The 13,921-nt window shown below is 42.3% G+C and overlaps 1 protein-coding gene across 1 annotated transcript in view; it reads right to left on the reverse strand.

The window, feature by feature from the left end:
- Nucleotides 1–13,921, reverse strand: part of LOC124552370 (carbonic anhydrase 1-like) — a 120,460-nt gene that overhangs the window by 44,404 nt on the left and 62,135 nt on the right. The window contains exons 3-4 of the mRNA XM_047126635.1: nucleotides 11,953–12,100; nucleotides 1,777–1,882 (exon numbers count right to left, since the gene is read on the reverse strand). Coding sequence (XP_046982591.1) covers nucleotides 1,777–1,882; nucleotides 11,953–12,100 — 254 coding nt within the window. The remainder of the gene's footprint in view (nucleotides 1–1,776; nucleotides 1,883–11,952; nucleotides 12,101–13,921) is intronic.

The following is a 13,921-nucleotide window of genomic DNA, read 5'->3' on the forward strand; positions in this document are numbered from 1 at the left end:
TGACAGATTTAGTTGTAGGCTTAACACACACACACACAGATATATATACACTTCTGGAAATGGAAAAAAGAACACATTGACACCGGTGTGTCAGACCCACCATACTTGCTCCGGACACTGCGAGAGGGCTGTACAAGCAATGATCACACGCACGGCACAGCGGACACACCAGGAACCGCGGTGTTGGCCGTCGAATGGCGCTAGCTGCGCAGCATTTGTGCACCGCCGCCGTCAGTGTCAGCCAGTTTGCCATGGCATACGGAGCTCCATCGCAGACTTTAACACTGGTAGCATGCCGCGACAGCGTGGACGTGAACCATATGTGCAGTTGACGGACTTTGAGCGAGGGCGTATAGTGGGCATGCGGGAGGCCGGGTGGACGTACCGCCGAATTGCTCAACACATGGGGCGTGAGGTCTCCACAGTACATCGATGTTGTCGCCAGTGGTCGGCGGAAGGTGCACGTGCCCGTCGACCTGGGACCGGACCGCAGCGACGCACGGATGCACGCCAAGACCGTAGGATCCTACGCAGTGCCGTAGGGGACCGCACCGCCACTTCCCAGCAAATTAGGGACACTGTTGCTCCTGGGGTATCGGCGAGGACCATTCGCAACCGTCTCCATGAAGCTGGGCTACGGTCCCGCACACCGTTAGGCCGTCTTCCGCTCACGCCCCAACATCGTGCAGCCCGCCTCCAGTGGTGTCGCGACAGGCGTGAATGGAGGGACGAATGGAGACGTGTCGTCTTCAGCGATGAGAGTCGCTTCTGCCTTGGTGCCAATGATGGTCGTATGCGTGTTTGGCGCCGTGCAGGTGAGCGCCACAATCAGGACTGCATACGACCGAGGCACACAGGGCCAACACCCGGCATCATGGTGTGGGGAGCGATCTCCTACACTGGCCGTACACCACTGGTGATCGTCGAGGGGACACTGAATAGTGCACGGTACATCCATACCGTCATCGAACCCATCGTTCTACCATTCCTAGACCGGCAAGGGAACTTGCTGTTCCAACAGGACAATGCACGTCTGCATGTATCCCGTGCCACTCTACGTGCTCTAGAAGGTGTAAGTCAACTACCCTGGCCAGCAAGATCTCCGGATCTGTCCCCCATTGAGCATATTTGGGACTGGATGAAGCGTCGTCTCACGCGGTCTGCACGTCCAGCACGAACGCTGGTCCAACTGAGGCGCCAGGTGGAAATGGCATGGCAAGCCGTTCCACAGGACTACATCCAGCATCTCTACGATCGTCTCCATGGGAGAATAGCAGCCTGCATTGCTGCGAAAAGTGGATATACACTGTACTAGTGCCGACATTGTGCATGCTCTGTTGCCTGTGTCTATGTGCCTGTGGTTCTGTCAGTGTGATCATGTGATGTATCTGACCCCAGGAATGTGTCAATAAAGTTTCCCCTTCCTGGGACAATGAATTCACGGTGTTCTTATTTCAATTTCCAGGAGTGTATATATATATATATATATATATAAATCTATTTTTATTCAAAGACCATCACAAAGTCTGCACACACACACACACACACACACATATATATATATATATATATATATATGTGTGTGTGTGTGTGTGTGTGTGTGTGTGTGTGTGTGTGTGTGTGTGTGTGTGTGTTTTTGTGTGTGCAGGCTTTGTGATGATCTTTGAATAAAAATAGATTTGTACATTTATGATGTTCTATGTTGTTGAGTATCACCTCATTATGGATCTGTAGAAAGAACACCAGAATACCACACCTAATAGGATACAGTTATACCTCCAGGAAGACCGCCAATACTGCTGCATCACCATGTTCCCTATAGGAATTCTCCTTGCCACGTGCTGCTTTTCTTGAAAATACCATATGCATCTCCATAGCATAGCTGAAATTAGAAGAAAGATATTGGTTCGTCATGATTTTTAAGATAAACTGGTAAGAACATTAACTTTACTGCTACAGTCTACTAGTATTTTTTTTTGTACCCATCATGTGAGGGCATCATTGGAGAATATGTTGATAGCACAATTAAAGACAATTGCAAGCAAGTAAACAGTTTTTGGAAATATGTACTATAGTCCAAAGGAGTGTTGGAGAAATCGAGCAGTAAAAATTGTAATACATAATGTAAACAAAAAATACAAAATTGAATGTTCAGGAATGCATAGTTTATATAATTGGTATTTTTAATATCCCTGTCAATGTGCAAAATCGATAGAGGCTCATAGGTATTACAAATCGTGACTGACAATCGCCATCAGGGATGCATGCAGCATGTGACGTGGAGAAAACTGCTCACAACAGTGAGGCCAGGCAGACAGATGTGACCCAGTCTAGTAAAGTCCATTGCAGTCACGCCTATCTGCTCTTCGGAATTCGACTCTTCATTGTACCTTGTAACACTTTTTACAAGATACTGATCCTATCACTTTATAATCAGACTGGTAGCCAGGGGAGGTTACTTGAAAGGACTCATTATGGTTTGGTTTACACCCATGATGATTCTGTTGTCCAATTCCTAAGGCATGCAGAGAAACTGAATAAGCTATCTGAGAGAACAGATACACAAAACTTTGACTATGGGAGACCTAACTTGGGAAATAACAGTCATCACAACATTAATAATAACGAAGGTAGAAGGGGTTGCAATAATTACAGGAACTCCCAGTCAGAGAGAGAACATATGTGAGGTATTCAGGACTAGATTTTAGATAGAATAGTAACCAAGTGTTTGAAAATAGAGGTATATCATGGCAAGAGTACAGTCAGCCACAACAACCTTTCATACCTAATGGTGCAAAGAATTGCCTATTAAAACTCAAGACGCTGTGTTGGTGGTCTATAATGTGAGAGTTTGATGTGATAATGCAGGGACCACTGACAATGAGCAATGTTAAAATCAGAATTATGATGATGCCAGTGTAGTGGATATCTTTTAAATGTATGCAGTTGCCACTGATGAAAACTATTGGAGTAAGTTTTGGAAAGAACAATTAAGCGATAAAAGCAGTAAAGAAACAAAATGTGATGACTATTGTTTGAAAGATGGGGAGTTGCATGAGTTGTTCAGTCAAGAATTTGGGGGTGGACTAGAAGGTGAGGACAGTCGAGAATTACTTATATTTGAGCAGAGAGCTGAGGACAAAGTAGACAATAAGTTAACTAACGCTTTTCTGAAAGGTAATTTGGTAAATAAAGATGCTGAAGATGTGACAGTTGAAGATGAAGAAGAAGTGGGTTATTGTGTTCGTTCAGTGAAGAAATGATGTTAGTAGATGAAGATCATGATGTCTTAGACATTGTAAAGCTGTTAGATTCTGTAGAGGATTCTAAGGAAATGTGTGTTATTTGACGTTTGTCACATTAAAAATGCCTAATTGAGATCATGTTTCTTATAGCAATGGAGGTGGAGATCATTTAAATACTGAGCAAAGTTCACAATGTGTAAATTTAGATGTTGGTATGGGAGAAGGTGAAAGGTGTCTTTACTGTATTTGGACTAATTTAGGAACATTTCTTATTAAGTCCTTTTGTGAAAGACTGACTGCGATAATCAGGTAACTGTATCCATGGTGGTAGAAAAAGTATAAAAATATGTTTTAGAACTATTTTAAAGAAAATATGAGTAATAGTAACCAGAACTTTAGTGATGTAGAGATTCTGTTTCAAAATAGTAGCCAAGAGCAGAATGATCGCAAAATTTGAAGTGAATATTAAACCAGCAGAAAGTGTATCTAATATTAACAGTAATAATAAAGAAACTGAAGTTAATGACGTGCAGTGTGATAGAACAGACGAGTATGATGATGGCATACCTTGCAAATTTGTGGAAAAAGCTCTAAAGCAAAGCTTTTCGCAGACATAGTAACTCAGGGGAGTGCTAATCAGTTGAAATGCTTGCAAACACAATATGCAGTGTACTGAAATTTTGTCTTCTGAATTTATTGGTGTGTGCTAAAAACACACATTGTGCATAAAAGTGTCATGTAATTAGAATATAGTGGATGGAAATTTTAAATTTAAACCTTACTTCCATATTTTAGCAAGAATAAGGTACACAAAATTGAGGAAAATGCATATCTTGTTTTCAACAAACGTAGTAGTTTTTTATGTATACTAATTTATTGCTTTAATCACTGTCGCTTTCAGGAAAGCTGCTTATTCTTGTAAGCTACACCAATGTTCTTCCATAAGCTTGTGTGTACATGATTTATGTAGATCTTCTTAAAAATTTAATCTCCCAAAGGAGTTCAAATTTTATATATGTATATACAGGGTATTTCACTTAATGTGTTTGCCTCTGTAAGTTATGAGGTAATAGGCGACAGAAATATTTATTGTGGTAGGTCACCATAAGAAACTTACACTGTCTGTGGAGATAGTTCTATCGCCTATTACTTCGTAACTTACAGAGGCAAACACATTAAATGAAACACCCTGTATATTATGTGGACATTTGTTCCTGCTCTTACTCAAATCACATTTACTTTTCATGTGGTTAACATTAGCCTTCAGGCATAATTATATTAGTCCTATGAGTAAAAGTAAGCAATTTTACATTCATGAAACAAGTTGTAATATACAAGAAGGCATTAAGTATAAACATTTTAGAAGATCTCAGCCAAACCTTAATTTTGAACATAATTTACCTGAAGTACACAACTGATCAGTATCTGCACTGACTGAACAATTCTCATTTAATTCATATTTGTTTATTTGTCTACTAGAATATGATTTCTCAGAGTTTCAATTTTACTTTTATATTTCTAAGAATGTGCTAATGAACTGATTGTAACACATAAACTACCTCTCATTTTTTTTACACTTTGATTAGTGTCAATAATTCACTCACGAATTCTTTACATTTTGTAAATTATTGCAAAACCTGTATGCCAAACTGATGGGGGTTGTACCACACCAGTTACAAAATTTTATTGCTCATCTGAGGAATTGGATCACAGTATCCCTTTTTCTGCCTCATTTAGCTATAAAACCCCAATCTGCCAATCACTTCCAAGTCTAATGAGATGAAATATTCTGCATGTGGTTGCGTCAATCTGGGTTCTGTAGCTGAAAGAGATTCCACTGTTGTAAAACATAAGCTTATTCCGGGGAAAGTCAACTTGAAGAGGATTCACCACCCAAATTCAATGAAATAAGAAAGATGGTGACGAAGAAGGCACCTAACACCAGGAGAAGTCAAGATTCCAACGCCATGCCCTCAAGAAACTGACGACAACAAGGGGAGGATGGAGGTTTAATAGTCAAGAAAAACAGCGTAGGGCACTTTCTGTAAGCTTCCTTGATACAAAAGAGCAATTAATCAAACCACTGCAACTCAAAGTTCCTAACATTAAAGTTATTACAGAAAGTCAAATTTTCGACATCACTTAAATATATGACCACCATTTTGAATATTACATTTCATATTTTGTATTTTAAAAAATACAGAGACCGCCAGAAAAATGTATGCACACTTTAAGGACGAAAAGTATTACTTATGTATTTATTTTACATTTAATAATTGACCACACATGTTGTGAACCTTCAGCTTAGCACATGGTTACTTTAAATGTTCAAAATGTTCACCGTTGGCGGCTATACATGTAACAGAACGACGAGCAGGCGCCGCAGCTATGTCAGTCAATGTTACATTGGAGGTCGCCGCACATGTCGCTGTAATCTCGTGGCGAAGTTCCTCCAGCGTGCGTGGCTTACGTCAATAGACGTTATCTTTCACAGCTCCCCACATGTAAAACTCCTTAAGTGTTAGAACTGGTGACAGTGGAGGGAACTCAATGGGCCCTCTTCGTCCAATCCAATTCCCTCGAAAACTGTCATCCAGGAGAGCTTGTACGGCTAGGTGGTAGTGTGGTGGCGCCCCATCCTGTTGGTAGAAGACCTCTTCATCAGCTCCATAAAACGCACGTACACCTGGCAAAATCGATGTGCATAACATTTTCAGGCAAACTTCTCCGTGACAGTAGCATCAAAGAGAAAGGGTCCTATTAAGCCTCTAGACGATAGTCCACAACACACGTGAACCCCTGGTAGATTGACCGCTTTATCTACATAAACATGCGGTTTTTCCGGTGCCCAGTACACACTGTTACTCCGATTCACGGTGCCATTAAGTTAAAATTGTGCCTCGTAACTCCACACTACCTTTGTCACAAATTGTTCGTCATCAGTTAACATTTGCAGATAACATTCGCACAATTGCATTCGGCGATCAGAATCGTCGTCATTAATTACGTGAAGTAATCGTGGAACGTAAACTTTCCACTTTGCAGCTTTCAGAATTCTTTGCACACTTGTTCTGCAAACCCCCACTTCATGTGCACATTGTGTAGCTGACTTCTGTGGAGAATTAACAAACGTTTCCAACACGAGAGCCGACGAAACAGGACTTGTAGCTGTATACTGTCTTAGTGGTCTTCCTTTGTGATTATCACAAATCGTTTCATGCAATTCAAATTTGTCGATGATGCATTTAATTGTTAGAAGGGTTGGCGGTTCTGTTCCAAACTCCCGCCTCCACTGGCGTTACACTTCAGTGGCTTTATCGAACTTGAAAAACGAATTCACAATACAATTTCGTTGCTCGAATGTCAATCGTGCTCCAGGCATCTTGTTTTCCCAATACTGAGATGAAAATACTAACATCTGTTGAACCAAAGACCATACTAGAACACACCCATAACTCAAATCTAACGACAATATCGATAGAGCCTGACAAAGAGTGTACACATTTTTCTGTCAGAAACTGTATATCTGCGAGATTGTTATTCAGATTTTGCAAAAACACCAGATTTAAAGTAAGAATTTACCTAATTTGTGTAACATCAAACATGTTACTGACATAAATAAAACTTATATCTGGGCAAAACTGTTATAATTGCATCAATAGTGAAATATGAATGGATGTTAAGTGGGTATTGTGACACTTCTTGCATAGTATCAATCCTTCAACTTTATGATCAGGTCGGTACCTGAGCAACAAAACTCGTCAAACTAAGTTTCAATAAGCTCGATTTGTATTTTTATCTAGGAGTTTGAGCATCAGCGTAACTGACTGAAGTTTGAAGCGGTGTCAGCACTGAAACATGTATGGTCCATTTTTCTTCAGTGAGCTAAAGGTTTCAACAAACAATTACGCAGACGTGCTTGACCAGTAACTGGTGCCACAGATAGAGCTGGGTTCCACAGATTAATTACATCTTCGACCATGATCAGGCACCTGAACATTGGAGTATGGGGGTTTGGACGTTTGTAAATGAACATCTTCCAAACAATTGGGTCTGTGCTACTGGATACCTATGGGACTATTTTTATGTGTTAAGACCTTCTGTATGTGCATCCTTTGCCAAAAGCAATTCTAGGATGCAGAATATGCCTTTTTAATATTCTTGACTCGATAATTGCACATATCCTTTCGTATCCTTGGCATGTTGTTAGATATAGTCCGTGTGACCAGGAGTTGTACTGAACACATAAAAAATATTACACAGTTACAGCCATTTGGTTTTTGCCAGTGACAGTGTAATGGTGTCTGATGTGGCAAAGGACTTGGGATAACAGCTGAACAGAATCAATAATGTCTTGAAACAAAGTAAAACTAGAATAATAAAAAAACATAAAATATTTGTATATACTGCTCACTGCCCTGATCATCTGTCAGGAGATGTCAAAATAGGTGAATATTTTGCAGTAAACTGGAACAGTTAATATTTACAGAATTAATACACTGTCAGAATGAAATATAGTTATGTACTTTTAATAAATTTATGCTCAAAATATCTGATCTTGACTTATGTGACCAAGTGCTGTCAAAACTGAAATCTAACAGACGTTTTTACTTAAGCTGGACTAACTGTCCCTGTTAAGATATTCATTTACAGAGTAGAAGGAGCTGCCTATCAAAAAGTCTTTCAAACTCTTTTTAAACTGTACTTTATCTGAAACGAAGTTTCTAATGGTTGCTGACAATTTATTGGAAATGTGTGTTCCTGCATATTGGACCACTTTCTGGATCAAGGTAAGTGATTTCAGGTCTTCCCGTAGATTGTTCTTATTCCTAGTATTGATAGCATGTATTGAGCTGTTGGTTGGAAATTGACATATATCACGTGCAACGAATTTGTTAAAGAGTAAACATACTAAGAAGCAATGGTTAGGATGCGAAGTTCCTTGAAGAGCTTTCTACATGATGGTCTTGAATTTACACCACAAATGAATCTTATTACACGTTTTTGCACGCTCAAAACTTTTGCTCAGTATGATTAATTACCCCAGAATATAATCCCATATGACATAATAGAATGAAAATAAGCAAAGTACGCAAGTTATTTTTATATTTATATCTCCTACATCTGACATCATTCTCACTGCAAATACGGACTTGTTTATGCACTTCAGCAATTCTGTGGTATGCCCTTCCCAACTGAATCTATTATCGAGTTGTAATCCCAGAAGATAACACCGTCAACCTCTTCGATCTGCATGTCATCATATGTTATGCACATGCTGGAAGGAAATCTCTTACACATTCTGAAGTGCATATAGTTGGTCTTTTCAAAGTTTAATGACAGTTAATTAGCTTTAAACCGTTTACTAATGCCAGAGAAAATTTGATTAGCAGCCATTTGCTACGTATTTCAATGTTTGTATCACATGCTAAAAAACAAACTTATCATCTGTCAATGTAACAGACGAGAGTTGGGTAATGTACACAAGAAAAAGCAACAGACCATAGATGGAACCTTGAGGAACACCACATTTAATTACTTCCCAATCAGATGAAGACTGACTGCTTACTGCACAGATATCTCACAGCGACACCCTTTGTTTCCTGTCAGTTAGATAAGACTCAAACCATTTTGCAGCACTGTCGGTAAAATCGAAATAAATCAGGTGATGCCGGTAGCTGAAGTGGAGAGGATATAAAATGTAGACTGGAAATTACAGTAATAGGAATTTGTTAACATCAGGTATAAATTTCAGCGATAGGAAGTCTTTTCTGAAAGTGTATGTGTGAAGTTATCTTTTTGTGTGGAAGTAAAATGTGGATGATAAACAGTTCAGACAAAAAGAGAATAGCAGCTTTCGAAATAATTTGCTACATAATAAAGCCTAGGACTGGATACATTGATCGAATAACTGAGGAGGAGATACTAAACTACGCTGGGGAAAGAAGAAAATTATTGCATAACATGACTAATAGAAGGAGTCGGTTGATGCAACACATAGTGACGCCTTACGGAATCGTCAATGTAGTATTGGGGTGAAGTGTGGAGAGTAAAAATCGAAGAGGGAGAACAAGAGATGAATAGAATAAGCAGATACGGAAGGATATAAGCTGCAGTAGTTATTTGGAGACGAAGAGACTCACACAGGATAGAGTAGCATGCAGAGCTGCATCAAACCAGTCTTATGAATGAAGACCACAACATTCGATATTCAGGCGTCCACTGCTATTACACTCATGAGCCAAGACATAATGACCACCTGCTTGATAGCTTTAGAACATCACTGATTCTGCGTATAAGAGACCGGTTGTTTGCTGGTAGGTTTGTGGAGGTATGCGGCGTTAAATGTCTGTACACAGGTCACGTAATTCGCGTAAATAATGGGCCCCAGATCTGTGTAGGCAGTGATGGCGCCTGAACGCGACCCAGATGGGTTCCACAGGATTTTCATCAGGTGAATTTGGTCGTCGAGACATGAACGTGAGTTCACTATAATGTTCCTCAAACCACTGTTGCACAGCTCTGGCTAAGAGGGTATTATAATGCTAAAAGATGACATCGCCATCGGGGAATACATCAAGCATGAACGGATGCTGGTCCTTTGAAGCTGTCAGCGTGTCTTCGATTACTGCCACATGTCCCATACAAGCGCAGGAGAATGTCTCCCATAGCACAACACTGCTCCCACCAGCCTGTTACCGTGGCGCGCTGCACGTTACGAGCCACTGTTCATCTCGATGATGGCGTTTCTGGAGACGACCGTCGACCCAGTATAGCAAAAATGTTATTCACCCGAAGAGCCAACACGTTTCCATTGATCGACGGCCGAGTCCCGATGATCCCATGCCCACTGCAATCGTAACTGACACCGTCGTTGGGTCAACATGTCAACATGTGGGGGTGGTCGTCTGCAGAGCTCCATGTTCGACAATGCACAATGAACGGTGTACTCTGTAAACTTGTGTGTGCACCAGCATTGTGCTCTTTCGGCAGAGATGCCACAGATGACCTATCCTACCTCACACAGTAGACACCCAACCATTTAGCGCCTAGTGACAGTTTCACTGTCCTACCTCTTTTCATAGATCCTCGCGGCAGTAGCACGTGAAAATTCGATCAGCTTCACCGTTTTCAAGCTACTCGTTCATAGGCTCTATATACACTACTGGCTTTTAAAATTGCTACACCAAGAAGAAATGCAGATGATAAATGGGTATTCATTGGACAAATATATTGCATTAGAACTGACATGTGATTACATTTTCACGCAATTTGGGTGCATAGATCCTGAGGATTCAGTACCCATAACAACCACCTCAGACCATAAGAACGGCCTTGATACGCCTGGGCTTTGAGTCAAACAGAGCTTGGATGGCGTGTACAGCTACAGCTGCCCATGCAGCTTCAACACAATACCACAGTTCATGGAGAGTGGTGACGGGCATACTGTGACGAGCCAGTTGCTCGGCCACCATTGACTAGGCGTTTTCAGTTGGTGAGAGATCTGGAGAATGTGCTGGCCAGGGCAGCAGTCGAACATTATCTGTATCCAGAAAGGACCGTACAGGACCTGCAACATGTGGTCGTGCATTATCCTGCTGAAATGTAGGGTTTCGCAGCGATCGAATGAAGGGTAGAGCCACAGGTCGTAACCCATCTGAAATGTAACGTCCACTGTTCAAAGTGCCGTCAATGCGAACAGGAGGTGACAGAGACGTGTAACCAAAAGCACCCCATTCCATCACGCCGGGTGGTACGCTAGTATGGCGATGACGAATACACGCTTCCAATATGCCTTCACTGCGATGTCGCCAAACACAGATGCGACCATCATAATGCTGTCTGTGATGCAGCGTCAAGGGTAACCGCAGCCATGGTCTCCGAGCTGATAGTCCATGCTGCTGTAAACGTCGTCGAACTGTTCGTGCAGATGGTTGTTGTCTTGCAAACGTCCCCATCTGTTGATTCAGTGATCGAGACGTGGCTGCACGATCCATAACAGCCATGCGGATAAGATGCCTGTCATCTCGACTGCTAGTGATACGAGGCCGTTGGGATCCAGCATGGCGTTCTGTATTACCCTCCTGAACCCACCGATTCCATATTCTGTTAACAGTCATTGGATCTCGACCAACGCGAGCAGCAATGTCGCGATACGATAAACCGCAATCGCGATAGGCCTCAATCCGACGTTTATCAATGTCGGAAACGTGATGGTACGCATTTCTCCTCCTTACACGAGGTGTCACAAAAACGTTTCACCAGGCAACGCCGGTCAACTGCTGTTTGTGTATGAGAAATCGGTTGGAAACTTTCCTCATGTCTGCACGTTGTAGGTGTCGCCACCGTCGCCAACCTTGTGTGAATGCTCTGAAAAGCTACTCGTTTGTTTATGACAGCCTCTTCTTCCTGTCGGTTAAATTTCGCGTCTGTGGCATGCAATCTTCGTGGTCTAGCAATTTTAATGTCCAGTAGTGTAATAATAATCTGCCATTTGTCAAAGTGGACCATCTCAATGGATTTAAGCATCTGCAAGCCATATCTTCGCTAGGGTGATCCCCCATCTGTGTCTGCTCCGCTTACATACTCTTGTTACCGCGTCACGTGCCTGCAACGTCACCAGGAGACATTCAAAGTCGCGGTGGTCAGTGGTCTTATGTTTTGGCTCATCAGCATATGTGAAGGTTCTGTTAACGCTGCCACTTACTAGGAGCCATCAACAGCGTGCTCGCTGCCCATATCGTCGCTCTCACCCCAGTGGAAGTGCAACTGGAGAAACTGGTACTCGCCCGTCAGCGGACCGCCTCGTAGGACCGATTTCTCCACAGAGGCTGGATCCACTGGCTGCAGCTGCACTGTAAAGCAGAAGGCCACACACTCGTGACAGTATTCAGAGATCAGTTTCCTAAAGCCGTCTGACATATTGTTCAAAAGATCTCAGAAATATCACCTACAGAAATTAGGGTATGTTCGAGTGCTGCTGAACAGACAGCATTTGACATACATTATGAAATTGGCGGTATCTGACTCAGTAGCTTACTAGTTCAGTAAACACGAACATGATGGTTCGATTCTCGCTAGTAATACCTTCTTTTTATTTTTATTTAATTTTATTCATACTTTTTATCAAATGAAAATCTTAATTAACAAGAATTGTGTGAAAATTTTTCAATCAAAATAGCATCCTTTATTTTTGATTATGTTCTGCGTTCTATAATCACTAGGAAATAAATTTCAGTTTGATACAGGCATATAATACCCCTCACTGTTAAGAAACAAACTGTATACATGCCCACCCAGTTAGCCGAGCGGTCTAACGTGTGGCTTTCCGGAGTGGGAAGGAGCGCCTGGTCCCCGGCACAAATCCGCACGGCGAACTTGTGTCGAGGTCCAGTGAGCCGGCCAGTGTTTGGATAGTTTTAGGCAGTTTTTCATCTGCCTCGACGAATGCAGAGTGGTTCCCCTTTTCCGCCTCAGCTACACTATGTCGGCAATTGCTGCACAAACAAGTTCTCCACGTACGCATACACCACCATTACTCTAGCATGTAAACATAGCTATTACACTCGTTTGGTGTGAGACGATGCCTGGGGCGGGGGGGGGGGGGGTGTCCACTGGGGGATGAACCGCACAGTAACCCTGGATTCGGTCTGGGGCGGTAGACGGGTGTACGTGGACTACGGTAGTTGTCGTGGGGTTGTGGACCACTGCGGCTGCGGCGGGGACGGAGCCTCTCCGTCGTTTCTAGGTCCCTGGTTCACATACAACATGCATACAACAGCAATATACACCAATAATACTATGCAGTATACAGGGTGAAAAGTATTTAAACCAACAATCTCTGGGACGTTGTAGGGGACATCAAAACAAATATATTTTTCTAATGTCATTTTTTCCTATGAGGAGTATTTAAACCGGTAGAGGAAGATTTCTCTGGTGGCATATTAATTAAACTAACAAACACTTTTCCTTTTTTCTATGACCAAGAGACAACACATTAACACAACCCAATTTCAATTACAGTAGATTTTCAAAAATGCCACCATTGACACGTAAACAAAGGTTACACCGTAGGACCATGTTCTGCCTGACACGAGGAAAAACCCCAGGAGTATTCTGAATTGTTCCTGCTGCTCCGGGCAACCAGATCCTCTTCTGATGCAACAGGAGTTGCGTTAACAAGGTTGCGCATCTCTCCACACACAAAAAAGTCCAGAGTGGACATATCTGGGGATCGAGGTACAGGACTGCCTCTGCCGATGCACATTTCTGGGAACCGTTGGTCCACGAATCGACGCACACCACGACTGAAATGTGCCGGCGCCCCGTCATGTTGGAACGACATGCGTTGTCTTGTAGGGAGTGGGACGTCTTCCAGCAATTCTGGCGATGCTCTGGCGAGAAAATTGTAATACTCCCTGCCATGTAATGGCCTAGGTAGCAGATACGGCCCAATTAAACAGTCCCCAACAACACCGACCCATGTATTATCGAAGAACCGCACTTGATGCGGGCTAGTAACTGTGGCACGTGGGTTGTCCTCACTCCAAACATGCGAATTGTGCGTGTTAAAAGACTTCATCACGCCCGAACGTTGCTTCATCGGTAAACAACACAGAGGATGGAAATGTAGGATGCTTTCACACTGTTCCAGGTACCACTGCGAAAACTGTGCT

Source organism: Schistocerca americana, chromosome 10 (genome assembly GCF_021461395.2).
Source record: "Schistocerca americana isolate TAMUIC-IGC-003095 chromosome 10, iqSchAmer2.1, whole genome shotgun sequence".
Taxonomy (NCBI): domain Eukaryota; kingdom Metazoa; phylum Arthropoda; class Insecta; order Orthoptera; family Acrididae; genus Schistocerca; species Schistocerca americana.